Source organism: Solea solea, chromosome 20 (genome assembly GCF_958295425.1).
Source record: "Solea solea chromosome 20, fSolSol10.1, whole genome shotgun sequence".
Taxonomy (NCBI): Eukaryota; Metazoa; Chordata; class Actinopteri; order Pleuronectiformes; family Soleidae; genus Solea; species Solea solea.
In genome coordinates, this window is record NC_081153.1 from 9,559,548 (window position 1) to 9,587,092 (window position 27,545).

A 27,545-nucleotide genomic window follows, 5' to 3' on the forward strand; every position below is an offset into this window, starting at 1 on the left:
ATATTTAGTGGTTCGTAATCGTAAGTATGATTATAACTCCCTTATGTTTTGAATAAACAGGTCACTCTGTTCAACATTGTTTAAAGACAATTTTCGACGCTTTAAAACAAAAACGTAGCATTTTGAGTCCCAGACCAAAACTTCTCAGTCGTAACGTCATACACTTTTAATTTGATAGTTTTAATCGGAAATGCTTGACTATATACACTGCCTTCCGGTGACCACATGCCGTTACTACATGTACGTGTATGTCACATGTACAGTACGATAGTGTAGTTTCTGTCAGATTAAACTGTGACTGTAACCCGACCAATATTTTGAATCAGACAAGTGTATATTTATAAAATGCAATGATACTGGTTTTTGCAACCCACATAAAATAAAACCAGCCTAAAATACATGGTGTTTTGGCGCTCTCAAGTGGAGCAATCGAAAATTACAACAACACGGAAGAAAAGCAACATGGCCGCGGCCAAGAGACTCATATCAAGGTTGACACTAGTTACCGGTATGTTTACACTTTAACAAATAGTCACAGTGCTTAGATAAATACATCTTGACACTATGTCTTTTTCGTTGTTTATTCAATTATATTTTTAACTTTATACGCGCCAACACTGTCCGTTTTCCATTTAAACAGTGTTATAATACAACGAACTTCAAATACTTCGTTACTTTACTTAAGTACAAAATTCACGTATCTTAACTATATTTTGTTATTTATTGTTCGAGCAACTTTTACTCCACTACACCTAAATAAATTGTGTACCCTAGCTATCTTCGTTACTCGTTGCTACCAGTTGAAATCTGAAGAGTTGGTAATGGTCTGTATTTATATAGAGCTGCTTTACACTACAGTTGTACACTACAGTTGTACACTACAGTTGTACACTACAGTTGTACACTACAGTTGTACACTACAGTTTTACACTACAGTTTTACACTACAGTTTTGCCATTCACACATCTTTCATCCCCATTCACACGCTGCAACATCCGTGTCTTGCTCAAGGACACATGTAAACTAGCAGAGCCAGGAATTGAACCCATACCACTGAGCTACCATGGCTCGATTCTAACTCCTCACTATCACAATTACTTTTGCTACTTAAGTACAGTGAATGTCATCTACTTTAAGACTTTTACTTAGGTAATATTATAAAAAGTAAGTTCAACTCCTACTAAAGATACTTGTACTTTTACTCAAGTATTCCTTTAGGGTCCTTTATACAAGACTGCATTTAAACCAAGTCATCTGACTATCATCTGAAGTTTAAAATACATTTTAGGGTTTGTTGCTAAAGTTTAGTGCATTTTACAGCTTCATTTTGATCCTAACATTTTGCGTCATTGTATTATTGTTATTTATGTAACTAATGGTTTTGTAATCAAAGGAGTCTGGGCATATGAAGTTCAATGGACGTTTATTTTGTGTATTTCATTGTGCAAAATTAGTTAAAAAAAAGTTAAAAGTTATTTTTTAACTATTCACATTTACAACACAAGCATATTAACTTCACAATGGACACATATAGAATTACATTGTTATTAATGGCTTCATTAGATGATGATGATGAGATAAAACAAGTAAAATCCAGTTCTGTTTTTTAGGAATAAATAAACAAACACATAATTAATAAGAGAAATCAGTTTTCCAGTGTCACTACACTTTGTCTTGCAAGATTAAGAGACAGACAGATGAGCAAAAGTAGCTAAAGTCATAATCTCTTTGTCTAAAGTACACATTTAGTGTACATGAATGTAAGATGGAGGCCTGAGCCTCTGTGCTGACAGTCTTTAATTGTTCTCTCATGCAGGAGGAGGCAGTGGGATTGGACGGGCCGTGTGCCAGCGCTTCGCCTCTGAGGGCGCCTCCGTGGTGGTCGCTGACATCAATGAGGAGTCGGCCAATGAGACGTTGGGTAGCCTGCAGAGTGACCTCAAAGGTCAGGGTCACATGGCAACTGTGGTGGACGTTTCGTCAAAGGAAAGCATCACCAAGCTGGTCACAAGTATTCAGGTGTGTGTGTGTGTGTGTGTGTGTGTGTTACACTGTGTTCCTGTTAGAACTATAGAGTGTAAAATGTCAGTAACATTTAAACTTGAGTGAAATTAGTTCACACAATGCTAAACTCTATCAGCTCCACATGACTCTCTGAGTTCAGATCTCATGTTGCCTGGCGACATTCTGGCACTGCACACAGGAAGTGATACGTTTAAAGTCATGGCAGACACAGGCAACAGCAGCACTGAGCGACTGCAGACAGGTCGGAGTTTGACTGGAAACACAAAGAAGTGTCCACGAAAAGTTTCAGTAGTGAATTCTACTGCCCAAAAAACCTGGTCATTCAGCAGTATGATGGGATAAATGCTTCTTGTCTCCGCCTGTTCCCTGCTCTACTGCTGTATATACACAAGTGCTCCTTCAGTCAGGTCTAATAGTTCTTTCTTTTACTGGCTCTGCAGACTTGTTACTTCCAGCCTCCGTCAGTGTGTGTGAACACAGCAGGCATCACTCAGGACAACTTCCTGCTCAGTATGACGGAGGAGCAGTTTGACAAAGTCATCCAGATCAACCTGAAGGTCGGTGACACTGACAAAACCTATGTCCACAATGTTCAACAGCAAAACACACATCTGGTTTCTTTGTGGAAAAAAAATTCACGGCCGTGCTTCCTCCTCCCATCTGTCTGTCTGTCTGTCTGTCTGTGTATAGAACTTTTCTAGTGTTGATGACCACTCAAAGCTAGAAAGGCACATTTTCCATCACACATCTTTCATACTCATTCACACGCACAGCCATCAGGAGCAACGTGGAGCCAGGAATCCAACCCACAACCTTCCTGTCATGTCTGTCTGACACTGTTGGTTACTGTGTATTGACTAACTGAACAAGCTGAGGTGATATTTGTTTCTCTCCAGGGTTCATTCTTGGTGACACAGGCTGTTGCTCAGGCCCTGGTGTCCTGTGGAGCGTCCAGAGGATCCATCATTAGTGTGGGCAGCATTGTGGGGAAGGTGAGACACCAGCATGTCTGACAGTCTCAGCTCTGCTCTTCAGCGTTAACATGTGAACATTGACAGCGTTAACATTGTTTTAAAGTGTGTCAAGCGCCTCACACAAGTGAAGTCTCTTTACTGATTCTTGCTTTAGCTGTTTTTTCTCTCTATCATATTGTAAAGTTGTGGACATTAGAAGCAAGCCACCTCATCATAATGTGATTTGTCCTTGATTTTAATCATGTTACTGCTAAACTGATGTTGAAGTAAGACTGCTGATATAAAAAAGAATCACCGTACAGTGATTCAGCTTGCATGTGTGTGTGTAGGTGGGAAACATTGGACAGGTGAATTATTCCTCCTCTAAAGCTGGAGTGGAGGGTTTAACCAGAACTGCTGCCAAAGAGCTGAGCAGGTGAGCAGAATCTGACTGAGGAGGGGACACACACACACACACACACACACACACACACACACACACACACAACATTCATGACTTGAGGGGACATTGCATTGACTTACATTCATTTCTTGGAGACTTACTCTAACCTTAACCACAATTACTACTGGCCTAATCCTAATCCTAACCCTAACCCTAACCATAACCCTAACCTCAACCTAACCATGAAACATATCTTCACCTTAAAATGTAGTAATTTACGTTATGGGGACTTGCTTTTTGTCCCCACGAGGAGGACAAGTCCCCATAATGTGACTGTGTAAACAGGTTTTGGTCCCCACAACATTAGTAATACCTGGTACACACATACACACACACACACACACACACACATGTTCGACATTCATGACTTGAGGGGACATTGCATTGACTTACATTCATTTCTTGGAGACTTACTCTAACCTTAACCACAATTCCTACTGGCCTAATCCTAATCCTAACCCTAACCCTAACCTCAACCTAACCATGAAACATATCTTCACCTTAAAATGTAGTAATTTACGTTATGGGGACTTGCTTTTTGTCCCCACAAGGAGGACAAGTCCCCATAATGTGACTGTGTAAACAGGTTTTGGTCCCCACAACATTAGTAATACCTGGTACACACACACACACACACACACACGCACATACACATACATAAATCCAACACTGCTCCTGCCTCCAGGTTTGGGATTCGGTGTAACTGCATCCTGCCAGGATTCATATCGACTCCTATGACGGACAAAGTTCCAGAGAAGGTCATAACCAAGGTACAGCACACACACAAAATAGTTGATGATTAATTGAGTAATTGTTAATTGAAGCCCTAAATGTTTCTTGTGCATTTTACTTGATAAGTAAGGACATTTTAATAAATTAAAGAGCTAATGTGACATATGAGAAAAAAGAGAAAAAAGCTTTCCATTTGCTATTAAATAACAAATAATTTGCAATAACAAGTTTGTATTGTTTACTAATAGTAAACAATAATAAAATATAACAACAACAATAATAGCACAAACACATAATATTATCAGCACCATATTCATGTTTTATTGTCTTAGCAGTGGAAATAGTCTTTTAAAGGTGTGAGGATTTATTTTAATTCTGAATATTCTCATAATATGACATGCTGTGTTTCAGATGAAATCCTTGATACCGATGGGAAGAATGGGTGAACCTGCAGGTTAGTTAATACACACAACTGATCAACGTTCACTGCAACAATGACAACAGCGTCCAAAATGTCTGCCTCTATTTAACATTTAGTTCAATTATTTTCCCTAACTATTACAAAACTCAAAAATCTGTTTTAAAATTGTCATAAAACACACAAAAAAAACACTCCTCCTTCCCTTTCATGTAATAATGGACATGGATTTACCTGGTTTATCATTCCAATGATTGTTTCCATGACATTATCACGTTGTTGACATGTTCTTCTCCCTGTTCTCCTCTAGAGGTCGCTGATGTTTGTGCCTTTTTAGCCTCAGATGACTCTCGGTACATCACAGGAGTGAGTATTGAAGTGTCAGGTACGGTGTGATTCACTGCTTCTCTAGTTTTGCCTTTCTATTGAGGATAATTAATAAAAAAGTTATGTTTCTAAACTTGATTTAGAAGTTTACAAATCACAATCACAAGGTTTACCATTTTAAAGGCTTGGTGTTACAACTTACCTTTTTGCTGCAGGTGGACTTTTCATTGGTTAAGTCAAAAAGCCTGTCATACCGAAGAAGAGGCAAGCTTCTTCATAATCCTTTGGTCATTGGGGACATTCATGATTAGTGTTGATTGCATTTTATGAATCTGACTGTGAACTTGTACTGAACAAGTGTAAATATGTTTTAATAAATACCTCAGTAATGATGTTAAGTGTTTTTCTTTATTCCCCATTATATGTTCCCCTTTTTCACGATCTGTTTTCATGCAGCCACTGCTTACATTACATTACATGTTATTTAGCAGATGCTTTTATCCAAAGCAACTTACAATGGGTATGAGCACAATCAGCCAGGCGTGGAATCGAACTTGCGACTTTCGCACACAGGGTACTGGTCTAAACCACTGAGCTACTCCACCCCACTGCTGCTACAGAGGCTTTAAAATGATTTGATTTTGAAACAAATGATGTAAACTGTTAGGTTACTGCAACTGCTGACTTTTTTGGCTGATTTTGGACGACATACTATACTATCACTTTTTTGAGTGATTTTGGAGGCCATACTATACATTCACTTTTTTGAGTGATTTTGGACAACATACTATAGTATGACTTTTTTGAGTGATTTTGGACGACATACTATAGTATGACTTTTTTGACCGATTTTGGACTACATACTATACTATAACTTTTTTGACTGATTTTGACGGATTTTGGATGACATACTATACTATGACTTTTTTGACCGATTTTGGACGACATACTATACTATGACTTTTTTGACCGATTTTGGACGACATACTATACTATAACTTTTTTGAGTGATTTTGGACGCCATACTGTACTATCACTTTTTTGAGTGATTTTGGACTACATACTATAGAATGACGTTTCTAGGTGATTTTGGACGACATACTATAGTATGACATTTTTGAGTAATTTTGGACCACATACTATGGTATAACTTTTTTGAGTGATTTTGGACAACATACTATACTATGACTTTTTTGATCGATTTTGGACCACATACTACACTATGATTTTTTTGACCGATTTTGGACCACATACAATACTATGACTTTTTTGACTGATTTTGGGCAATTTTGGACGTCATACTGTACTATGACTTTTTTGACCGATTTTGGACCACATACCATAGTATGAGGGCCACACGGTGGAGTAGTGGTTAGCACTCTCGCCATACTATAGTATGACTTTTTTGAGTGATTTTGGACCACATACTATACTATGACTTTTTTGATAGATTTTGGACCACATACTATACAATGACTTTTTTGACTGATTTTGGACGACATACTATACAATGACTTTTTTGACCGATATTGGACCACATACTATACTATGACTTTTTTGATCGATTTTGGGCAATTTTGGACGACATACTATACTATGACTTTTTTGACCCATTTTGGACGACATACTATACTATGACTTTTTTGACCGATTTTGGACCACATACTGTACTATGACTTTTTTTTTAAAATATTGGTTGTTGTGTATCTACGAAAGCTGCTGAACTATTTCTACAGTTTAGCCTAGCGGTCTATGACTCAGTCGTTTCTAGCTGCCAGCCTTCCCTACGGGGCAACGGTTCTAATCCCACTCTTGACAACAAAAATCCTGTTTCTGGTGTAACTTTGGACGACATACTGTACTTTGACTTTTTTGGACGACATACTATACTATGACTTTTTTGACTGATTATGGACGACATACTATACTATGACTTTTTTGACTGATTTTGGACGACGTACTATACTATGACTTTTTTGATCGAGTTTGGGCAATTTTGGAAGACATACTATACTATGACTTTTTTGACTGATTTTGGACGACGTACTATACTATGACTTTTTTGATCGAGTTTGGGCAATTTTGGAAGACATACTATACTATGACTTTTTTGACCGATTGTGGACGACGTACTATACTATGACTTTTTTGAGTGATTTTGGACGACATGACTTTTTTGGCTGATTTTGGACGACATACTATAGTATGACTTTTTTGGGTGATTTTGGACAACATACTATAGTATGACTTTTTTGAGTGATATTGGACGACATACTATAGTATGACTTTTTTGACTGATTTTGGGCAATTTTGACTGATTTTGGACGACATACTATACTATGACTTTTTTGACCGATTTTGGACGACATACTATACTATGACTTTTTTGATCGATTTTGGGCAATTTTGGACGACATACTATACTATGACTTTTTTGACCCATTTTGGACGACATACTATACTATGACTTTTTTGACCGATTTTGGACCACATACTGTACTATGACTTTTTTTTTTAAAATATTGGTTGTTGTGTATCTACGAAAGCTACAGACCTATTTGTACAGTTTAGCCTAGTGGTCTATGACTCAGTCGTTTCTAGCTGCCAGCTTTCCCTTTTTGACTCACTTTGGACAACTTACTATTCTATGACTTTTTTGACTAATTTTGGACGACATAGTATACTATGACTTTTTTGACTGATTTTGGACGACATACTATAATATGACTTCTTTGACTGATTTTGGGCAATTTTGGACGACATACTATACTATGACTTTTTTGACCGATTTTGGACGACATACTATACTATGAATTTTTTGACCGATTTTGGGCAACATACTATACTATGACTTTTTTGACCGATTTTGGACGACATACCATACTATGACTTTTTTGACTGATTTTGGACGACATACTATAGTATGACTTTTTTGAGTGATTTTGGACGCCATACTGTACTATCACTTTTTTGAGTGATTTTGGACGACATACTATAGAATGACGTTTTTAGGTGATTTTGGACGACATACTATAGTATGACATTTTTGAGTAATTTTGGACCACATACTATGGTATAACTTTTTTGAGTGATTTTGAACAACATACTATACTATGACTTTTTTGATCGATTTTGGACCACATACTATACTATGATTTTTTTGACTGATTTTGGACCACATACAATACTATGACTTTTTTGACTGATTTTGGGCAATTTTGGACGTCATACTGTACTATGACTTTTTTGACCGATTTTGGACCACATACCATAGTATGAGGGGCCACACGGTGGTGTAGTGGTTAGCACTCTCGCCATACTATAGTATGACTTTTTTGAGTGATTTTGGACCACATACTATAGTATGACTTTTTGATGTGATTTTGGACGACATACTATACTATGACTTTTTTGATAGATTTTGGACCACATACTATACAATGACTTTTTTGACTGATTTTGGACGACATACTATACTATGACTTTTTTGACCGATATTGGACCACATACTATAATATGACTTTTTTGACTGATTTTGGGCAATTTTGGACGACATACTATACTATGACTTTTTTGACCGATTTTGGACGACATACTATACTATGACTTTTTTGATAGATTTTGGACCACATACTATTCTATGACTTTTTTGACTAATTTTGGACGACATAGTATACTATGACTTTTTTGACTGATTTTGGACGACATACTATAATATGACTTTTTTGGGCAATTTTGGACGACATACTATACTATGACTTTTTTGACCGATTTTGGACGACATACTATACTATGAATTTTTTGACCGATTTTGGACAACATACTATACTATGACTTTTTTGACCGATTTTGGACGACATACCATACTATGACTTTTTTGACTGATTTTGGACGACATACTATAGTATGACTTTTTTGAGTGATTTTGGACGCCATACTGTACTATCACTTTTTTGAGTGATTTTGGACGACATACTATAGAATGACGTTTATAGGTGATTTTGGACGACATACTATAGTATGACATTTTTGAGTAATTTTGGACCACATACTATGGTATAACTTTTTTGAGTGATTTTGGACAACATACTATACTATGACTTTTTTGATCGATTTTGGACCACATACTATACTATGATTTTTTTGACCGATTTTGGACCACATACAATACTATGACTTTTTTGACTGATTTTGGGCAATTTTGGACGTCATACTGTACTATGACTTTTTTGACCGATTTTGGACCACATACCATAGTATGAGGGCCACACGGTGGTGTAGTGGTTAGCACTCTCGCCATACTATAGTATGACTTTTTTGAGTGATTTTGGACCACATACTATAGTATGACTTTTTGATGTGATTTTGGACGACATACTATACTATGACTTTTTTGATAGATTTTGGACCACATACTATACAATGACTTTTTTGACTGATTTTGGACGACATATTATACTATGACTTTTTTGACCTATATTGGACCACATACTATACTATGATTTTTTTGATCGATTTTGGGCAATTTTGGACGACATACTATACTATGACTTTTTTGACCCATTTTGGACGACATACTATACTATGACTTTTTTGACCGATTTTGGACCACATACTGTACTATGACTTTTTAAAAAAAATATTGGTTGTTGTGTATCTACGAAAGCTGCTGAATTATTTCTACAGTTTAGCCTAGCGGTCTATGACTCAGTCGTTTCTAGCTGCCAGCCTTCCCTACGGGGCAACGGTTCTAGTCTCACTCTTGACAACAAAAATCCTGTTTCTGGTGTAACTTTGGACGACATACTGTACTTTGACTTTTTTGGACGACATACTATACTATGACTTTTTTGATCGAGTTTGGGCAATTTTGGACGACATACTATACTATGACTTTTTTGACTGATTTTGGACGACGTACTATACTATGACTTTTTTGATCGAGTTTGGGCAATTTTGGAAGACATACTATACTATGACTTTTTTGACTGATTTTGGACGACATACTTATACTATGACTTTTTTGACCGATTGTGGACGACGTACTATACTATGACTTTTTTGAGTGATTTTGGACGACATGACTTTTTTGGCTGATTTTGGACGACATACTATAGTATGACTTTTTTGAGTGATTTTGGACGACATACTATAGTATGACTTTTTTGGGTGATTTTGGACAACATACTATAGTATGACTTTTTTGAGTGATATTGGACGACATACTATAGTATGACTTTTTTGACTGATTTTGGGCAATTTTGACTGATTTTGGACGACATATTATACTATGACTTTTTTGACCGATTTTGGACGACATACTATACTATGACTTTTTTGATCGATTTTGGGCAATTTTGGACGACATACTATACTATGACTTTTTTGACCCATTTTGGACGACATACTATACTATGACTTTTTTGACCGATTTTGGACCACATACTGTACTATGACTTTTTTTTTTTAAATATTCGTTGTTGTGTATCTACGAAAGCTACAGACCTATTTGTACAGTTTAGCCTAGTGGTCTATGACTCAGTCGTTTCTAGCTGCCAGCTTTCCCTTTTTGACTCACTTTGGACAACTTACTATTCTATGACTTTTTTGACTAATTTTGGACGACATAGTATACTATGACTTTTTTGACTCATTTTGGACAACATACTATACTATGACTTTTTTTTCAAATTTTGGACGACATACTAACCTATAACTTTTTTGTCATATTTTGGACGACATACTATTACTATGACTTTTTTGAGTGATTTTGGGCAATTTTGGACGACATACTATACTATGACTTTTTTGACCGATTTTGGACGACATATTATACTATGACTTTTTTGACCGATTTTGGACGACGTACCATACTATGACTTTTTTGACTGATTTTGGGCAATTTTGACTGATTTTGGACAACATACTATAATATGACCTTTTTGACTGATTTTGGACGACATACTATACGATGACCTTTTTGACCGATTTTGGACCACATACTATACTATGACTTTTTTGATCGATTTTGGACAACATATTATAGTATGACTTTTTGAAGTGATTTTGGACCACATACTATAGTATAACTTTTTTGGCTGATTTAGGACGACATACTATAGTATGACTTTTTTGAGTGATTTTGGACGACATACTATAGTATGACTTTTTTGGGTGATTTTGGACAACATACTATAGTATGACTTTTTTGACTGATTTTGGACCACATACTATACTATGACTTTTTTGATCGATTTTGGACCACATACTATACTATGACTTTTTTGAGTGATTTTGGACGACATACTATAGTATGACTTCTTTGAGTGATTTTGGACGACATACTATAGTATGACGTTTTTGGGTGATTTTGCTCAGTGTAACAATGGACGTGGATAGTACCTTGTTTATTGTTCAAAGTAAAGTTTTTTTAACTTTATTTACAACTTTACAAATCACAATTACAACTTTTACCATTTTAAAGGTTTGGTGTTACAACTAACCTTTTTGCTGCAGGTAGACTTTTCATTGGTTAAGTCAAAAGCCTGTCATACTGAAGAAGATCACCAGGAGTCGAGCTTCTTCATAATCCTTTGGTCATTAAAGGGATATTCTGCTTTTTTTCTGGGTCTTTGTTCATGATTACTGTTGATTGCATTTCATGAATCGGACTGTGTACTTGTACTGAACAAGTGTAAATACATTTTAATAAATACCTCAGTTATGATGTTAAGGGTTTTTATTTATTCCCTTATATATTCCCCTTTTTAGGACCTGTAACTTTGTTTGGAGGGCAGTTGTATTTTAAACTGGCAAATCCAGTTTTACAGACCAGATCTTTTCTCGAGTTTAACGTTGTTGTTGCTGTCACTACACTGTCAAAACTCCTCACTTTTCATTGTTTTTCCTGAGCCTTTTGCTTTTGGTTTGCAGGCCATTTATGATCTCATCTGACATTTAAAAACAAATTTTTTAAAACATCTGTATTCATGCGACCACAGGCTGCTACAGAGGCTTTAAAATTATTTGATTTGCAGAGCTTTCCATACGGCAGAAGTTGTTACTTTTTTTAATAAAGAAAAAAAAAAGGAAGGGCACTTCACTTGCATCAACTAACCTTGAAGTAAGAGCTGGCAAATGGTTCTGTTTGTACAAGGACTGATGGACTAGATTGACAGGTTTTGGATTTTGTTCTGACAAGTTCAGATTTTAAAGTAAAGAATTGAACTGGTCATAAGATCTTGCTCACTTATAATAGAAATGTCTGTTTCACTTCAAATTTTTTAAGACAAGTCAAGAAACAACACATTTTGCTGTTCTGTGCATGTCCTTCTGAAGAAGACTTAAAATTAGTGATTGAGATGATAAACTCCTTTGGAAAATATCCACTGATGTTATATAATTAGAAGCTCAGTCTGTCACAGGGTTACATACAAACCAGTGTAGTCGCTCCCTGATGGACATTCATGAAAACACAGGTTTCAGAACCTCACACTGGCTTCACTTTCCACCATCGGTGGTTACAGCATTTTCTCTCCAATTGTAAACCACTGAAACAGCACCATCTAGTGGCAGTAAAGTAGTATTTAAGAGGGCGGCTTGAAGAAATACAAGAGTCAGGCAGCTCTTTTCAGAAAGATTATATTACATAAACTTTTTTGATTACTTACACACAGTTTTAAACAGTTTTTTCTCTTTTCACTTTTTTGTGACACAAACAAAAGACGAGGTCACTCTCTGTGGAGAATCTCCAGGACATGTTTTTATTTATTTTTTTATTATTTTGAGGTTTTGACCATCCCACCCCATTTTCCCCTATATTAAAAAAAGGAGCAAATAAAATAAACAAACAACAAAAAAGATTGACCCCTATGATATCACCCCATTGCCACTTTTTATTACAAACATCTTTTGATCAGTTTGAATCGTCCCCTCCCCCTCATGATCTGACATGGAATATTAAAAATCTGAGAGTTATGTGGCTGCGTGCATGTGTGTGTACTTATAAAATAATAAACAGAATTTCCTTTCAAAGCCAGGTGACACAAAGGAGCAAACAAAGGCCAAAGTCAAACAGTATCAACGACAAGGGAAGTGTGACAGAAATGGAGAGTCACCATTTAATCATTACAGTGGAGGCAAAATTTAAACAGCACAGTACAGTTGATGAAAACACTAAAAGAAGGGATATTACAATAAAAATATGGCCACAGATTATTTGGTTTGGAAAGGGCGTGAATAGAAGCACCATAACTCAGGCTGGCAGTGAGTTCAACATGCAAGTCACTCGCTTCACTCGACCTTCAAGTGTCAGCTGCAGGAAATAAATACAAATGAAACATACCACATTTGACTGGAAGATTTGGTGGTTCTTCTTTTTCCTCTTTAAATCTTTAAGCACCCTGTTTGTTTTAAATAAATACAATAGAATATCACTATTTCTGTACAAATGGAATGTAATGCACATTTTCCCCAGTAAAAAGCATTATGAAATTATGTTTATAAAAAAAATAGTCTAAAGAAAATGGAGGACTAAGACATTTATGCTTTGGTATAATTAGCACCTTTCAGTAAAGCCTGCACTTTATTCACTGCTGCAAAAATAAAAAGAGAAAGAGGAAACTTTGACTGTGATTTTACATATTTAAACCCCCATGTTGACGACAATGATAATGATGATGATGTTTTGTACTGGGATGCAAAAACAATAATCAAAGAACCCTGAAAGTGACCCGGGAAGTGTGGTAGTGACCCATGATTGACAGACAATGAAGAATCAGGCACCGTTAACATGTTCAGCACAGTTTATAAAAATAATGGCTTTAAAATTCACTTATTTATGGTGAGGACACGTCTCCTGGCCCGACTCACTGCACGCAGCAGGTTTGCTTCGATGGAAAAAAAAACAATACAATTTTTGAGGCTGAGGAAAGCTCGTCCAGTTTAAAGAAAAAAAATTGGAAGCACTTTAACCTCACTGAATCACATTACTATCAAAAATGAATCATCAGTTTTATTGACACTGCGAGGTGGCCATGAGGAGAAAACCAGTCAGATATCAGTTTGAGTGAAATAAAAACTGATCAGTCCAACGAGCAGGACGCCGCTGAAATGGAAACAGGCAGAGTTTATTCTTTGGTCTTTTGATGTAACAACCTAAGAGATTTACAGAGGTGGCACTGAGGTTTGTTAACATCTAAGATCTTGGGTCGTCAACTGTTTGATGTTGGTTCTTCATGAGACGTTTTGTCAGATGAAAAGTTGATTAAAAAAAGCTCTCAATTCTCAGCAACTTTCTATCTGAATGATCAGCAAGGGGCTGGGTAATGATCAGAACATTTGATACAGCATTGATAACGTTATCTGGACTTTGATACCGATTCCTGAATGATACTTTTGATATCAATTTTATTAAATCGGTTTTAACAAAAAAAAATTACATGGCACATTATGGTAAATTTATTTGTGTTCTAGCCATAAGATCTCAGTCAAACAACATGCTGCATGCTTATTGGCTCACAATCCCTGTTTAAATGAACACCACTGCTACCAAAATATTACAACACGTTTGTGATATTAGGTGATACAGAGAAAGTTCGATACCCAGTCCATTCCACTGAAGTATTGACATTTGATACCCAGCCCTATGAACGACTGAAAGAATAAACCACAACACAAAGCCACTGTTTGGAACATTGTGGAAGCGGACAGCAATTACAGGAGCCTCGAGCACCTTTGGTCATTAAGGAGTGAAACTGTCAATCAAGCTGCTCGCAGTGTGAAGGTGGAGTCACAGAAGAAGGGGAGGTAGAGCAGGTGAGATGAGTGGGGTCAAAGAAAGAGACACAGCGGGGAGGAGAGAGGAGTGAGAGGGGGATCAGAGGGAGACAGAGGGGTGGAGGTGATGAGGCCTTAAGGCCTCGAGTTGCCAGCTTACTCTCTTTTCTCTCTCATTTGCTGCTGGTAGAGAAAAACACTTTCTCTGAAGAAAACTCCGGCTTTTTTCTTCCTTCCTCGCTGACGTGCCACCGAGCGTTGGTCTCTTTTTTTTTCTCTTCCCAAGTTTTTTTTAAATTATTATTTCTCTCCTCTTTGCTTTTATTTTGACGTCCATTAATTGTTGGGAGGATGTCACTTTTCCCAGGCACGTACTTAAGTGTGAGTGCTTTGTGTGTTTGTCTCACAACAGCATCTGTGTATGTGTGTGTATGTGTGTGTGTGTGTGTGTGTGTGTCTGTGTGTTTGTTTCATATCATTTACAAGATAATTTACAAATTACTGGGCATGTATGTTTATGATGTATAAGTGTGTCTCTAAGTGCATGTGTGTGCATGTTGTTTTCTGGATATGTATGCGTTTGTGTGTATGTTTTTAGCCTTGGAAACAGACAGGTCCCACTTCAAAGCCAAACTGCTGGTTGCTCTCCCCAAAGTCTGACACCTTGATATCCAGCAGAGGGAGATGCTCCACCTGCGGCGTGTTGATCTCCAGGACTGTCCTGTCAAAGCCCTTTCGATACTGCAGAGAGAAAACACAGAAAACAGACACACGTCAGACACTGTTAAAAACCTTGCTAACGATCAGTTTATCAATTACTGATTTTTGTTTTGATTTATTTTTTAAGCCACTAAATTGAGTCAAATCCGTGAGTAACAAATAATAAAAAAAAAAGTCTGCTCTCTGGTCCTCAGACTTTAAAGAGGAAGCAGAAAAGCAAGTTTCAATGATCCAGTTAACAAGTAAAGCTATTTAAAAGAGGAAAAAAAACCGACTATACTCACAGAGCAGCCGTCGACCAAGGCTTTAATGTAAGGGTTGGTCTCGTAGCTCAGCTCCTCCTCGTTGGCGCTCTGCAGGTGCAGCGCCCTGTTGTAGTTGTTCTTGGCACTTTGGTCGGCCCAGGCCACAGAACGGTGGCAGTGGTAGGTGATTTTCTGATGGGCCTGGATGCTTAGGAGACGCAGGAAGCCCAGTTGGACCACGCCCACTAGCTCGCCATTAGAGTCCACATAGGAGAACTGGGATGAGGAAGAGGAAAAAGGAGATGACAGAGACACAAAGTGAGGACAAAATATACTTCAACAGACAAACTAAAAGTCTCACAATCAGGTTTACTAACCTTGCTACCAGTCTTGAATTGACTGTACCAGGATCCTGGGGTCTCTTTGTCCCAGGAGCTCATCTTCACCTGCCATTGGACATGTCCACAACGTTTAGTTTGATAAATTGATTTTTGAATAAACAAATAAATAAATAAATACAGCTCAAGTGAGAAAAAGGACAGTTTGGATCAAATTGTCTGAACTGCTACAACACTCCAGTTTCCTTTTAGATTCAAATTCAACAAGTAATTTCTAAAAGGTGGGAAATAGACAAGACTGCAAACTATAATTATATACACTAACATGCTTCAAAGCTTTAACATGCTTCAAAGCTTTTTGATAAACAGTGTTGCTGATTGTGTGGACTGACCGAGTTGATGTTCTTGCTGGGATACAGGCATGTCTCTGCTCCATTCGTGAAATTACAGAAGACCTTGAAGGAGTCTCTAGAGCAGCCCTGGTTGGGGTCAATCCAGTACTCTCCTGCAGAAGGTGACAAAGAGATAAGGCAAGGTGAAAACGACAGGATAGAGACAGATGCAGGGATCATTACTCAGGGGTCATAAGCTGGTAAATGTCTCTTTTAAGCCTCTCACCGTCTTTGAGGTCTGGCTGACTGAGGTACAGGTCCTGGCAGGTGCGGGCAGGACTGTCCTGGGTGCCCAGAGGGAACCGCATGGTCTCAATCTCCTGGCGAAGTGAGTTGAGAGAGCCAAAGATCTCCTCCATGCCTTCGCTGCCCATCAGGAACTCGGTGCCAGTGGCATCAGACGCAGGCATGTCAGCGTCGGACTCTGGGAGCAACTGGCTGGCGTCAATGGAGCGCTTGGACTTGGGACTCCTCTGGATTGGCAAGGGCTGAATGACTTCACCTGGTGGGCCCTGAGAAACAAATCCACATCAGCAATGAGGGGCAAAGAGTGAGAGAAATAGAATTTAATGGTAAATCTTTAATGAATCACTCACAGGAGGTCCAGCAGTTCCTTGAACACCCTTTTCTCCCTTCGGACCAGCTCCTCCCTAAACACACAAGAAAGAGGAGATTTGAGAAGTATGAGAGTATGAAATAAACATCAATGTGAACAATTTCACTCAAATCATGGTACAATTATACTCACAGAAGAACCTTTAGCTCCTTTGATACCTTGGGGACCCTGGAAACAACACAATGGCTTAATTTTACAATAGTGTTTCATTGTTTATTATTTACTACAAAACTCAGAAACATTAAAGAAGCAGTGGTGGAGGAAAGTGAAATGACATGTCAATGGGATTAAGCACTGAAAACACTCACAGGCAGACCAGGGGGACCAGCAGGGCCAAGTGGTCCGGTTCCTCCAGACATTCCCTGTAATCACATGTGAATCGTGACGTGAAAATTCACCAATATGAATGTGAATTATAGTGCCTGGGCTGTGATGGAGGTCAGGCTTACAGGCTCTCCTTTGGGTCCAGAAGATCCCTGAGGCCCGGATAGACCACGGTCTCCCTTCTCTCCCTGCTCTCCTGGGGGTCCGATAAGCCCAATAAGACCTGGGTGTCCCTTCTCTCCCTTGGCACCTGGGTCTCCACGCAGACCAGGCAAACCAGGAGGTCCCTGCAGAAGGAAAGAGGAATACATTTTCTTTCTAATAGTTAAAGACTTATTTCATGTTACAGTGGCGGGAGTAGGGATTTGATTTTTCTTTCTCTACCTTTCACTCACACAAAAACATGCCCGAAACCATTGTACTGTCAGGTCTTAACTGGGCCTTATAGATGGAGGACGGGAAGTGGAAAGGTAAAAAACACAATGGTTTTGTTCACTTACAAGAGGTCCAGGTGGTCCTTTCTGCCCAGCAAGTCCTGGAGATCCTTGCTCACCCTGAAACACAGACACTATGGCAGGTGACTCTCTGATATGTCACACAAGTTATGCAGTCTAGTTGCTGCAAAAACAAATGCAAAAACAATCTAACAATCTAAAGGTTTTGCTGACCACTGGTCCTGGAAGTCCCCTGAGACCTTCTGTTCCTGGTTTTCCTGGTTGGCCCTGGGGGCCGACAGGGCCAGTTTTTCCTGGTGGGCCAACAGCTCCTGAGTCTCCCTGTAAATGATAGTGATAATAAGAAAACAAGACTGAGATAAGGTAATCCACTCCTTATACAATAGTATATGTGATGTAGCAGAACTTAAGTAGAAGTAGAAGAAGAAGAATTAATGAAAATTATTACTAGAATTTCACCATCTCCAAGATCATTATTGTTTTAAAAATCAATATAGAACCACAGGGAGATAAATAAATGTACTACAAGGTCTGAACTCACCTTGGTTCCCTTCTCTCCCTGACGTCCCTCTGGTCCTCTTGTTCCAGCAGGACCCTAAAAAAAAGGACATAAAACTCAAATCAAATTCCTTCAATTAATTATGGCAAAAACAAGAAGTAACACAACACATTCGAGGCTGATCGGGGGACTTTTCTAAGGCTGTGCTGTTGATATGGAAGTGGCACCAAATAAAGATGGTGACCTTACCCTCTTTCCTGGGGGGCCAGGAGGTCCGTTCTCACCAGAAGGTCCAGGGGAGCCCTGCAGTAACAGGCATAGAGAAGATTAAGGTGAGTGAGATGTTGGATAAAACTTTAATTATTCATGTGCCTGCATTCTGTTTTTCAACGTACAGATTCTCCTTGTTCACCATCTTCTCCTCGCTCTCCCTTTGCACCATCTTGACCCTGATGAAAAGCAAGTCAAGATTAGTAACAACAGCTACGGATAACATGATAGGAATTATTTCTTACATATTATAGAATATCTTGAATGTGTTGTGATTAAATAGGAAATGATACTCACTCTGGGTCCAACTTCACCATGTGGACCAGGATCACCAGGGAAACCAACAGGACCCTGATGTTAAAATAAAAGATAAATAACGTGTTCATCCAGCAGAGGAGTGTAACCGTATTGATGTGTGTGTGTTTGTGAGTGCTTCATTGTGGGTGTCATACCGGGTTTCCTTTGGGTCCGTCATCTCCTGGTCGACCTCGTCCACCGGCAGGTCCAGCAGTTCCAGGTTGTCCAGCTTCTCCCTTCTCTCCGAGTTCTCCGCGAGGACCCTGGTGGCAGGATGACATGTTAACACACGGGCGATACTGACCAATCAGCAAAGGCACAGGCTCCTGTGTGAAACACTCACCTTCTTTCCAGGCTCTCCAACAATTCCAGGCGGTCCAGACTCACCAGGCTCTCCCTGTGAAACAAACAGTGCTCCTGTTAGTTATCGAGACAACTTAAAATAAATTCAGTTTCTTTTTCTTTTAATTGATTTCAAGTTTTATATCTTAATGTCCACACCTTCTCTCCAGCAGGTCCAGGATTACCCAAACCACCAGGAGGACCTTGAGTACCCTGCAAAAAATTCAGACAGAAAGATTAAATAATTCATGTTATAGTTACTCAACTTTTTTTCTACTTTTTCCGCTAGGAACTTGCTACATTCCAAGTCAAACCTGTCAAATTTGACTTCATATTATGCTGTAGATGTTACATTAGAGGAGTAAGAGTTGTATAGCCGCACTTTGTTTAGATGTTAAAGAGAAAAGCTGTAAAACACTCACATCAGCACCGTTGGGTCCGGCAGGTCCACGGGGTCCTGGAGGTCCAGGAGGTCCCTGGAAAAATAAAGAAGGTTGCACTTTCATCATCCTTTACAAGTTGTATTGTGGTACACGAAGTCACTCGGTGTCATCAGGGAAACTCACCAGAGGTCCAACATCTCCCGTCTCTCCCTTCTCACCTGGCGGCCCTGGCAGCCCCTGCAGGACAAAGGTGACAGTCACATGAAAAACTAGATTAGCTTAGCAATTTAGCAAAAGAGTGTAGCTCAAAACGTCATGATATTATTTGGCCCAGTCCTAGTGTCCACTCTAAATATTTAAACCCTGAACCCTCATGAATTCTGATGACATCCACTGCTCAGTGTGTGTGAAAGGCTGCAAGGGTTCAAATTATAATAACAGGAAAGGACAACTTCATACTCCATATTACTTTACTTTGATGACACCAAAACTTTCAAGCTTTTTATTTTATGTTGTTTATTACATTTATATGATGGCTTTGTCTGTTACCCTCAGGTTGCTGATTGGTTTGTTTCCACCACAGTATGAACTGTGAGTCATTCCTTAAGGCAAAGTCTGCAAAAATGTCAACTTATGGAAGGTTGACATAAAGTGCTCAAATGATTTCACAATGGGACAGACCTACACCCTGACTGACTTACCAAAGTCTGAGACTGTAAGAGTGGATACTGGGACTAAGCCTTGATATCTGAAGATTTGATAAAGATTTGAATCTCCCTCTTTAGTGTAGTTTTTACCTGCAGTCCAATTGGTCCTGGAGCTCCAGGGAATCCTCTGATTCCTTCATCACCTTTAGTTCCAAAATGCCCCTGCTGGCCTCTGGGACCAAGCTCTCCATCAGCACCCTGCAGCAACGCCCCAAAATTAAGGAACAAGTTCAACCAACAATCAATGCAAACTGTTTTAATTGCAAGACGTTGTGGTTTAAACTTACAGCAGGACCAGGCTGACCGACGGGACCCATTGGCCCGGGTGGACCAGGAGGACCCTGTCAACAAATAAAAACAGTGAGAAAAATAAAAATGCAGCAGACTTGGTGTTCGAGAGACAGTCAGATCATTTCCATCAGAAACAAAATTTTGCTCACATGTTCTCCTTTTCCTCCCTTGGCGCCCTTCTGACCATGTTCTCCGACCTCACCCTGCAATGTCAATGTGTAACATTACTACATTACAAATAATGATCGTCAGCTGCACTGACCCAGTGGACTCAATGACACATCATGGTGTGTCTCTGACCTTGTCTCCATCCTCTCCAGGTACTCCAGGTGATCCAGCGGGGCCAGGCAGACCCACGGGTCCCTGAACGCCATCACGACCTGCCGGGCCAAGCGGGCCTTTCTCTCCCTTCAAAGGAGAAACACAGAGGAGAATCAGATGTTGATTTTTTTGGCAATTTTCCACATGGACAATCTGAATACTCACAGGAACTCCCTTCTCTCCAGCGGGTCCTGGAGGCCCCTGAGGACCAGGTCTGCCAGGTGGTCCAACAGGTCCAGCAGTACCAGGTTGTCCCCTCTCACCAGAAGAGCCCTGGACAATCACATCAGGTAGTTGTTTGAAACTCACACTTTATACAGTGACTTCACACTGACAAGTGATAATGAAATATTGTGATGACAGTGAGGTTTATTAGAGCTGTTTCTCTGGTAAACACATTTTTAATATGATTTAACACGTACAGCAGGTCCAGGAGGTCCAGCAGGTCCTTCACTTCCCTTCAGCCCTCCACCTCCCTGGAAAAAAGAGAACAAAGGTGATTAATCAGTAGATTTTATGTTTGGTTTTCTGAACTACTTAGAAATAATTTGCTTAAAAACTTCAAAAGGAAACACACAGCAAACAGGTAGTAGTAGTGGCAGTGATCAATCATGGTGATTGATTAACACAATTCTAACAATTCTATGACAAATCTTGGATCAACCGGGCTGCTTTGCCTTGCAGTTAAGGAAATTACTTTATTAGTGCAAATTTTCAGTTCTCATGTAGGGAATACTCATATGCACAGTTAAAGATAAATACTGCAGTTGATAATGTATACAGTGAACTGACACTATGTCCAGGTCATACTCACAGGAGTTCCAGGCAGTCCTCTCTCTCCAGGGAAGCCTCTCAAACCTGCGGGCCCATCTTTACCGGGGCCTCCAGGGGGACCAGGGTCTCCCTTGGTGCCCTCCTTCCCGGATGGACCAGAAAGGCCTTGCTCTCCAGGTGGACCTGGGGGTCCAGGGTGGCCACGCTCACCCATGGGTCCAGTCTCTCCTGATGGACCCTGGGTGTAGAGATATGGCAGAGATAAGCAGAGGAAAGAGGACATGCAAAAAAGATGAGAGTGTGTACAGAAAAGTTGAATCACAGATATAGTGTGTCATTAAGCACAAGGTTAAAGAAACTCACCTGAGGTCCGACAACTCCAGGAGGCCCAGGTGGACCCAACTTTCCTTGGAAACCCTGAAGGACATAAACTTAGTTCAGTCAGACAGTTCATGTCTGAAACTTTTACTCTGCAGTTAAGAGTGTGTGCTTAGATGGAGATTAAACCCTTAAATTATTATATCACTAACTGCTGATATATTTATTTAATATCCCAATCAATTACAACAACCTCAAACCAAACTTACAACTTCTCCTCTCTGTCCTGGGTGTCCAGGCAGTCCATCCTTTCCTGGTGGTCCCTGTAAGGAAACCAATATTTAATCAATATGTGAAGGGGCAAATGAAGATGTTCAGACTGTAAGAATCTGGAATCCAAACACTTTCTTACGGGAGGTCCCTTTGGTCCGGGGAAACCGTTGGCTCCCTGAGGCCCAGGCAATCCCTGCAGACACACAAACAACATATAATATATTCAGAGGATATAATATAGATATTATGAGGTACACCAAGCTCTCTAAATTAACCATAACCTTACCCTCTCTCCAAGAGGACCAGAAGGACCATCACTGCCCGAAGTTCCCTGGCAAGAAACAAACAAAAAACACAGTAAATTAAAATTGGATACACAGACACGAAAGATAAAAATATGTACTGTATGTGTGTACATAAATCAATGAAAATAGAAAACATAAAATTGTAAGATTGAGTTAATAAATGAAATAAATAAATAAATAATAATAATAATTAAAGTACATAATGAATATGATATGATAAATGACTAGTAACTAACAATGACAGGGAACAATATGGTGAGGACAAACCTTGGCCCCTGATTTGCCGGTGGCACCCCGTGGTCCTCTCTGTCCTCTGGGGCCCTGAAGGTCACAGACAGTGAAGAAAGCAACACAATTGTAATGCTTCACATTTTAAACATACTGGATGATGAATAAAACACATGGTAAACAGAAATCAAATCAAAATCCATCTGTGTTTAACAGAGTAAGAAAGACCATAAAGACTTATACTACAGTACTATACTACTACTGATTAAAGAAAGTCAAATGGTACCGTTGGTCCTCTCTGGCCTCTAGGACCTGATTTGCCTGCGAGACCCTAAAACACAAAAGAAATGATTAGGGGTTCAATCACATGAACAGCACATTAGAATAAATAACTAATAACTCACCAAAATCTATTTTTTATAGTTTTAAAAAGCAAAATCATCTGCAGCAAAAACCTCCACAGAACTATTCACTTACCCTTGTTCCCTTCTCGCCGTTTGAACCAGGGAATCCAGGGAATCCAAGAGAGCCCTGAAAAACAAAATCAACATCAGCATCTGTTTCCAAAGAAGATTGCAGATTAATCATGATGTCACCACGGCGAGAGACAGCTACTCTCTGTGTGTCTCTTACTTTTGGTCCTTGTCTTCCAGGATATCCAGGAAGTCCAGGAACACCAAGTTTACCCTGGAACCACATAATAACATCATAATTCACAATAACTTTAATCAGTCACAGTCATTATAATTGTATATGTTTAATTATGAATATATGTTATAACATCAAAGATGGAAAACAAGGAACAAACTCAAATGAATAGTATAAAATAGACAGTTATTTAAAATATACTGTAGTATAATTCGAAAAATGTATCAGTGTCACATCTGTTTCCCTCAAGCGTACAAGCAACACAAGAGGGCAGCACAGTGAAGATGCCTTGCCTAATTATTTATCAAGAAGGTGTCCATCCCTTAACTTTTAAGGAAATTAGTTTCAGTCCAAAAGAAGATACTAAATAATGCTCCTGATCTATCTAAATCTAATTTTAATATCATACTGTGTTACAAACAGCCTCCACTGTACCTTCTCTCCAACTAATCCAAGGGGTCCAATCTCGCCAGGGGGTCCAAAACGACCCTTTGGCCCCTCTGGTCCGTCCTCTCCTCTGGGCCCTGGTACTCCAATCTCACCCTGTAAGTATCAGAATTAATCAATATGATGTACAAAGAATAATAATTACATTAAAAATGTAATCCGTTAATCAGTGACGACAGTCCATCATCTGTCCATTTTGTCACCAATCAATTTTTCCAGCTTACCCTCTCTCCCTTGGCACCAAAATCTCCTTTAATACCAGGGAAACCATCTTCTCCCTACAAACGCAAACACAAACAAACAAGAAAAAAAGAAAGAAGTATATATATGTATACTGCACATACATCAGAATCAGAATCAGCATACTTTATCAATCTCCACCGGGAAATTGGTAATTAAGAAACTGACATATGCAGCAAAATTGCATTGATTAAGAATGAATTCAGGGGAAACATATTTAGACAAGGACCTGAACATGTCCCTGTTTTATCATATTCATATGAGCACAGTAAGTGGTGCAGTTGTTTATTTAAATTTTTTGTTGGAGTGAGGGGGACAAATGATATATACTAATGAAATAACCTTAGAGCCTTTTATCCTCTTATCTCAAATACATTTAGTTTAACAGATTTGTTTTCATGATAGCCCACTGAATTTGATGATAAATGATAACAGTAAGAAGGTGAACACTGTTTTACAGACTTTTAAGCCTCTTATTCAGCAGATTTTTTAATTTTCTGATCAATACAGTCAATAAGGTCAAAATCATCTAATAACAATATACAGGTGCATCCTTATTGTTAAATATTACTTTGTAATATTTTTATTTTGTCACTTACCTTCTCTCCCTTGTGACCCTTCAGACCACGGATTCCTTGAGTTCCCTGCAATCAAGATGACTTTATAGTAAGTAAATAATTACTTCGAACATGCAATAAGTAACTATCTCACAATGATGATTTGTGATAAATGAACCGTACTAACCTTGATGCCACGAGGACCAGGATAACCGATGGGTCCTTGAGGACCTGAGGGACCCTGGAGTAAGTCAAAGATAGAAGGACAAGTTGACAACCAACAAGTAAAAATGTTGACAGTCATTTTTACATTGACGAATACTACTACGATGACATTTTTACATTTACTGCACCATTGTTAAAACTTGCTGCTGCTATGAGTCATGTTTTTTTGGTGAATGGGTGATGGGGTTATGAATTACACCCACCTGGTTTCCTTTTGTGCCACCAGGCCCCTCCTTTCCTGGGTGACCCTGAGGAGAGAAGAGAGAGAGGGTTTCAGGAGAAACATCCTGTACTGTTGGATTCATATCACTTCCATTTTAATGATAAAACAATAATAGAAAAACAGGATCAAACAAACATACGGGAGGACCGTCAGCTCCTGGCATTCCAGGCAGACCTGGTTTTCCTGTGGGACCCTGAGGGAGAGGAGGATGTGGTGGTAATGATGAGTGATATAAATAAACACAACAAATCAAATAAAGTCTTTATTTCCAATGTCTCATAAATTATATCTATTATCCATTTGAAGATGCACCTGTCAGTAGAGTCTACTCCAGTCCACTGGGTGGTGCTATTCTACAGTAAAATCTAAGAACAACTCTTACCAAGCACCAGGTACACACAGAGAAATACAGACAAATGTGTTGCTTGTCTTGAGATTGAGTATGATGGCATGATTCTGATTCTGATTCAGATTCTGATGCATCAGTGATCAGATATGTAATAATTCTTCATATTATTTAAGATCAAGTGAGTTGAAAATACGAACACTGCTTTTTTCCTTTAGATTTTATGTGACAGAAAGAAAGAAATATTCTCAGCATTTCTTCACCTGCCATAATTACATGGTAATGTCTAGTAGAATCTCACTGAATTTTAATTTTAAAAATCAGTCTGAATATTCATCGAGCAGTGATGCTCCTTATCCCATTATGTAGTGAAATCCAAAATATTAATCAATTGTGAAGTTATACTGAGTCAAATTAAATCATCCAACTGCATCTGATCATAATTTACAAACCACTGGAATAAATACTACAAAATTAACTACTCTCTAACTATGCAGTTCTTTAGCGACTTTCTTACTTTCTCTCCTGGTGGTCCTGTGGCTCCCTGAGGTCCTGACATTCCCTGCAAAACAGATAAACAAATGCATTAAATAAACATCTGATACAGGCTTAGTGTATCACTGTCTCCTTTTGTCTTTGTACACAGGTTACTATAATAAGTATGACCAGTGTCTCACCTGAGTTCCTGGAGTTCCCTGCTGACCTGGAGGTCCTGGTTCACCTTGAGGACCCTTGAGGAAGAGAGAATCGCTCATTATGTGGTGCTACTAATTATCTTCTGATACAGAGGTACAGGGTTATTATGGTGGATATTGCAGGTTAAATTGACACTGACCAAGTTTCCTTTGGGACCGTGGGGCCCGTCATTTCCTCGTACACCCTGAGAAGAAAAAATCACAACAACACTGTCATGTCACACAGTCACCAGTACTAACAGAACGTCATTGAAGTGCAGCCTTTTCTTTAAAGTATCAATAGTTATACATAATTCTATTTATACAGTACCAAGTGCTAAACAATGACAACATTTATAATTGATATAATAAAACACGAGTGGAGATTCTGCAGACACTTAAACACCTTCAAAGGGCCAAAGATAACGTTTGTGTCCCGTGTGATTCCACTGACGTGAAGACACATGTAAGACCACAGATAATTTTCCTCAGAGCTGTTGATGTGTTGTGTGTTAATAAACATCCCTGTATGTAGATGAATGCAGTGTTTTGAACGTCTGCAAGTCCCAGTTGCAACAGGCAAGAGAAAATTGTAAAAACCATAAATAAAGCTAATCATTTTTACCATCATAATGACAAGTTTAAGCAAAAAAATAAAAAAAAACGTTTAAAGGAGAACTCAGGGGAGATTCCTATAACTGTTTTGTGAAAAAGATGTTTGATAAATCATTTCATTTCATTTAATAAATCAGTGACATCTCTTGAATTGTGCTGCTACAATTTTGTGATAAAAAAAAGAGTAAATACTGGTCTGGAGTCATAACACACTTTAAGCTACAGTGTTTGATGCAGATGCAGATTTTGACGGGTAGGTAATAATGCAATGGTGGAGTCATACATTTTTTTTTAATTCACCTCTTCAACCAACTCTATTGCCATAAATATAATGCATGAATGTCAAAAGGACACTGTGGAGACGGTGACAGTGGTGTTGTTTTGAAGTAACCGTGGGAATGCTACATGGTTTTTTTTGGGTTTTTTTAGATGACTGGACATTCCCATGTGTGTTCAGGTCACAGGCTGTTTCGGGAGGCGCTGCGGGCGTTCAGTGGTCACAGAGGGATTTTTTTTTAAAAAGAAGAAGAAGAAAAAAAAGAAAAACTGATGCATAAACAGCAGCAGCGGCGGCAACAACAACAATGTAGTTTCTGACTGTTTATACTCACAGGAGGTCCAGAGATTCCAGGAGGACCTTTGGGTCCGAGCAAACCACGAGGTCCCTAAACACACACAAACACGTGAGGACACATTAGTTATCAATGAAAGCTCATGTTGAAGAAGGCGGGGTCTAACATCAACCACCCAGAATGTATAATTTTAATTTGTAAGACT

At 38.8% G+C, this 27,545-nt stretch overlaps 2 protein-coding genes across 6 annotated transcripts in view; one reads left to right on the plus strand and one right to left on the minus strand.

Annotated features, from left to right (window-relative positions):
- The first annotated feature begins 232 nt into the window (after positions 1 to 232).
- hsd17b8 (hydroxysteroid (17-beta) dehydrogenase 8) lies at positions 233 to 5,311 on the plus strand. Its single transcript, XM_058618617.1, has 9 exons — positions 233 to 508; positions 1,817 to 2,019; positions 2,466 to 2,582; positions 2,922 to 3,017; positions 3,329 to 3,414; positions 4,127 to 4,211; positions 4,585 to 4,627; positions 4,902 to 4,976; positions 5,134 to 5,311. Exons 1-9 carry the CDS (start codon positions 400 to 402, stop codon positions 5,151 to 5,153), a joined length of 834 nt encoding a protein of 277 aa, XP_058474600.1. The 5' UTR covers positions 233 to 399; the 3' UTR covers positions 5,154 to 5,311.
- Positions 5,312 to 13,013: 7,702 nt separating this feature from the next.
- col11a2 (collagen, type XI, alpha 2) overlaps positions 13,014 to 27,545 on the minus strand; it is a 43,363-nt gene continuing 28,831 nt past the window's right edge. For all 5 annotated transcript variants that reach the window (XM_058618279.1, XM_058618278.1, XM_058618280.1 and 2 more), the window contains 45 exons: positions 27,380 to 27,433; positions 26,315 to 26,359; positions 26,157 to 26,210; positions 25,997 to 26,041; positions 25,273 to 25,326; positions 25,114 to 25,158; positions 24,873 to 24,926; positions 24,728 to 24,772; positions 24,113 to 24,166; positions 23,877 to 23,984; positions 23,427 to 23,480; positions 23,271 to 23,324; positions 23,080 to 23,124; positions 22,833 to 22,886; positions 22,547 to 22,591; positions 22,400 to 22,453; positions 22,257 to 22,310; positions 22,033 to 22,086; positions 21,710 to 21,907; positions 21,318 to 21,371; positions 21,061 to 21,168; positions 20,875 to 20,982; positions 20,724 to 20,777; positions 20,571 to 20,624; positions 20,374 to 20,481; positions 19,760 to 19,813; positions 19,616 to 19,669; positions 19,353 to 19,406; positions 19,195 to 19,248; positions 19,007 to 19,114; positions 18,852 to 18,905; positions 18,680 to 18,733; positions 18,534 to 18,587; positions 18,327 to 18,380; positions 17,999 to 18,106; positions 17,831 to 17,884; positions 17,456 to 17,617; positions 17,315 to 17,368; positions 17,139 to 17,174; positions 16,987 to 17,040; positions 16,617 to 16,902; positions 16,391 to 16,503; positions 16,038 to 16,106; positions 15,700 to 15,936; positions 13,014 to 15,436 (listed from right to left, as the gene is read on the minus strand). In XM_058618279.1, the coding sequence (XP_058474262.1) occupies positions 15,290 to 15,436; positions 15,700 to 15,936; positions 16,038 to 16,106; positions 16,391 to 16,503; positions 16,617 to 16,902; positions 16,987 to 17,040; positions 17,139 to 17,174; positions 17,315 to 17,368; positions 17,456 to 17,617; positions 17,831 to 17,884; positions 17,999 to 18,106; positions 18,327 to 18,380; positions 18,534 to 18,587; positions 18,680 to 18,733; positions 18,852 to 18,905; positions 19,007 to 19,114; positions 19,195 to 19,248; positions 19,353 to 19,406; positions 19,616 to 19,669; positions 19,760 to 19,813; positions 20,374 to 20,481; positions 20,571 to 20,624; positions 20,724 to 20,777; positions 20,875 to 20,982; positions 21,061 to 21,168; positions 21,318 to 21,371; positions 21,710 to 21,907; positions 22,033 to 22,086; positions 22,257 to 22,310; positions 22,400 to 22,453; positions 22,547 to 22,591; positions 22,833 to 22,886; positions 23,080 to 23,124; positions 23,271 to 23,324; positions 23,427 to 23,480; positions 23,877 to 23,984; positions 24,113 to 24,166; positions 24,728 to 24,772; positions 24,873 to 24,926; positions 25,114 to 25,158; positions 25,273 to 25,326; positions 25,997 to 26,041; positions 26,157 to 26,210; positions 26,315 to 26,359; positions 27,380 to 27,433 (3,516 nt within the window). In that variant the 3' untranslated portion in view covers positions 13,014 to 15,289. The remainder of the gene's footprint in view (positions 15,437 to 15,699; positions 15,937 to 16,037; positions 16,107 to 16,390; positions 16,504 to 16,616; positions 16,903 to 16,986; positions 17,041 to 17,138; positions 17,175 to 17,314; positions 17,369 to 17,455; positions 17,618 to 17,830; positions 17,885 to 17,998; positions 18,107 to 18,326; positions 18,381 to 18,533; positions 18,588 to 18,679; positions 18,734 to 18,851; positions 18,906 to 19,006; positions 19,115 to 19,194; positions 19,249 to 19,352; positions 19,407 to 19,615; positions 19,670 to 19,759; positions 19,814 to 20,373; positions 20,482 to 20,570; positions 20,625 to 20,723; positions 20,778 to 20,874; positions 20,983 to 21,060; positions 21,169 to 21,317; positions 21,372 to 21,709; positions 21,908 to 22,032; positions 22,087 to 22,256; positions 22,311 to 22,399; positions 22,454 to 22,546; positions 22,592 to 22,832; positions 22,887 to 23,079; positions 23,125 to 23,270; positions 23,325 to 23,426; positions 23,481 to 23,876; positions 23,985 to 24,112; positions 24,167 to 24,727; positions 24,773 to 24,872; positions 24,927 to 25,113; positions 25,159 to 25,272; positions 25,327 to 25,996; positions 26,042 to 26,156; positions 26,211 to 26,314; positions 26,360 to 27,379; positions 27,434 to 27,545) is intronic.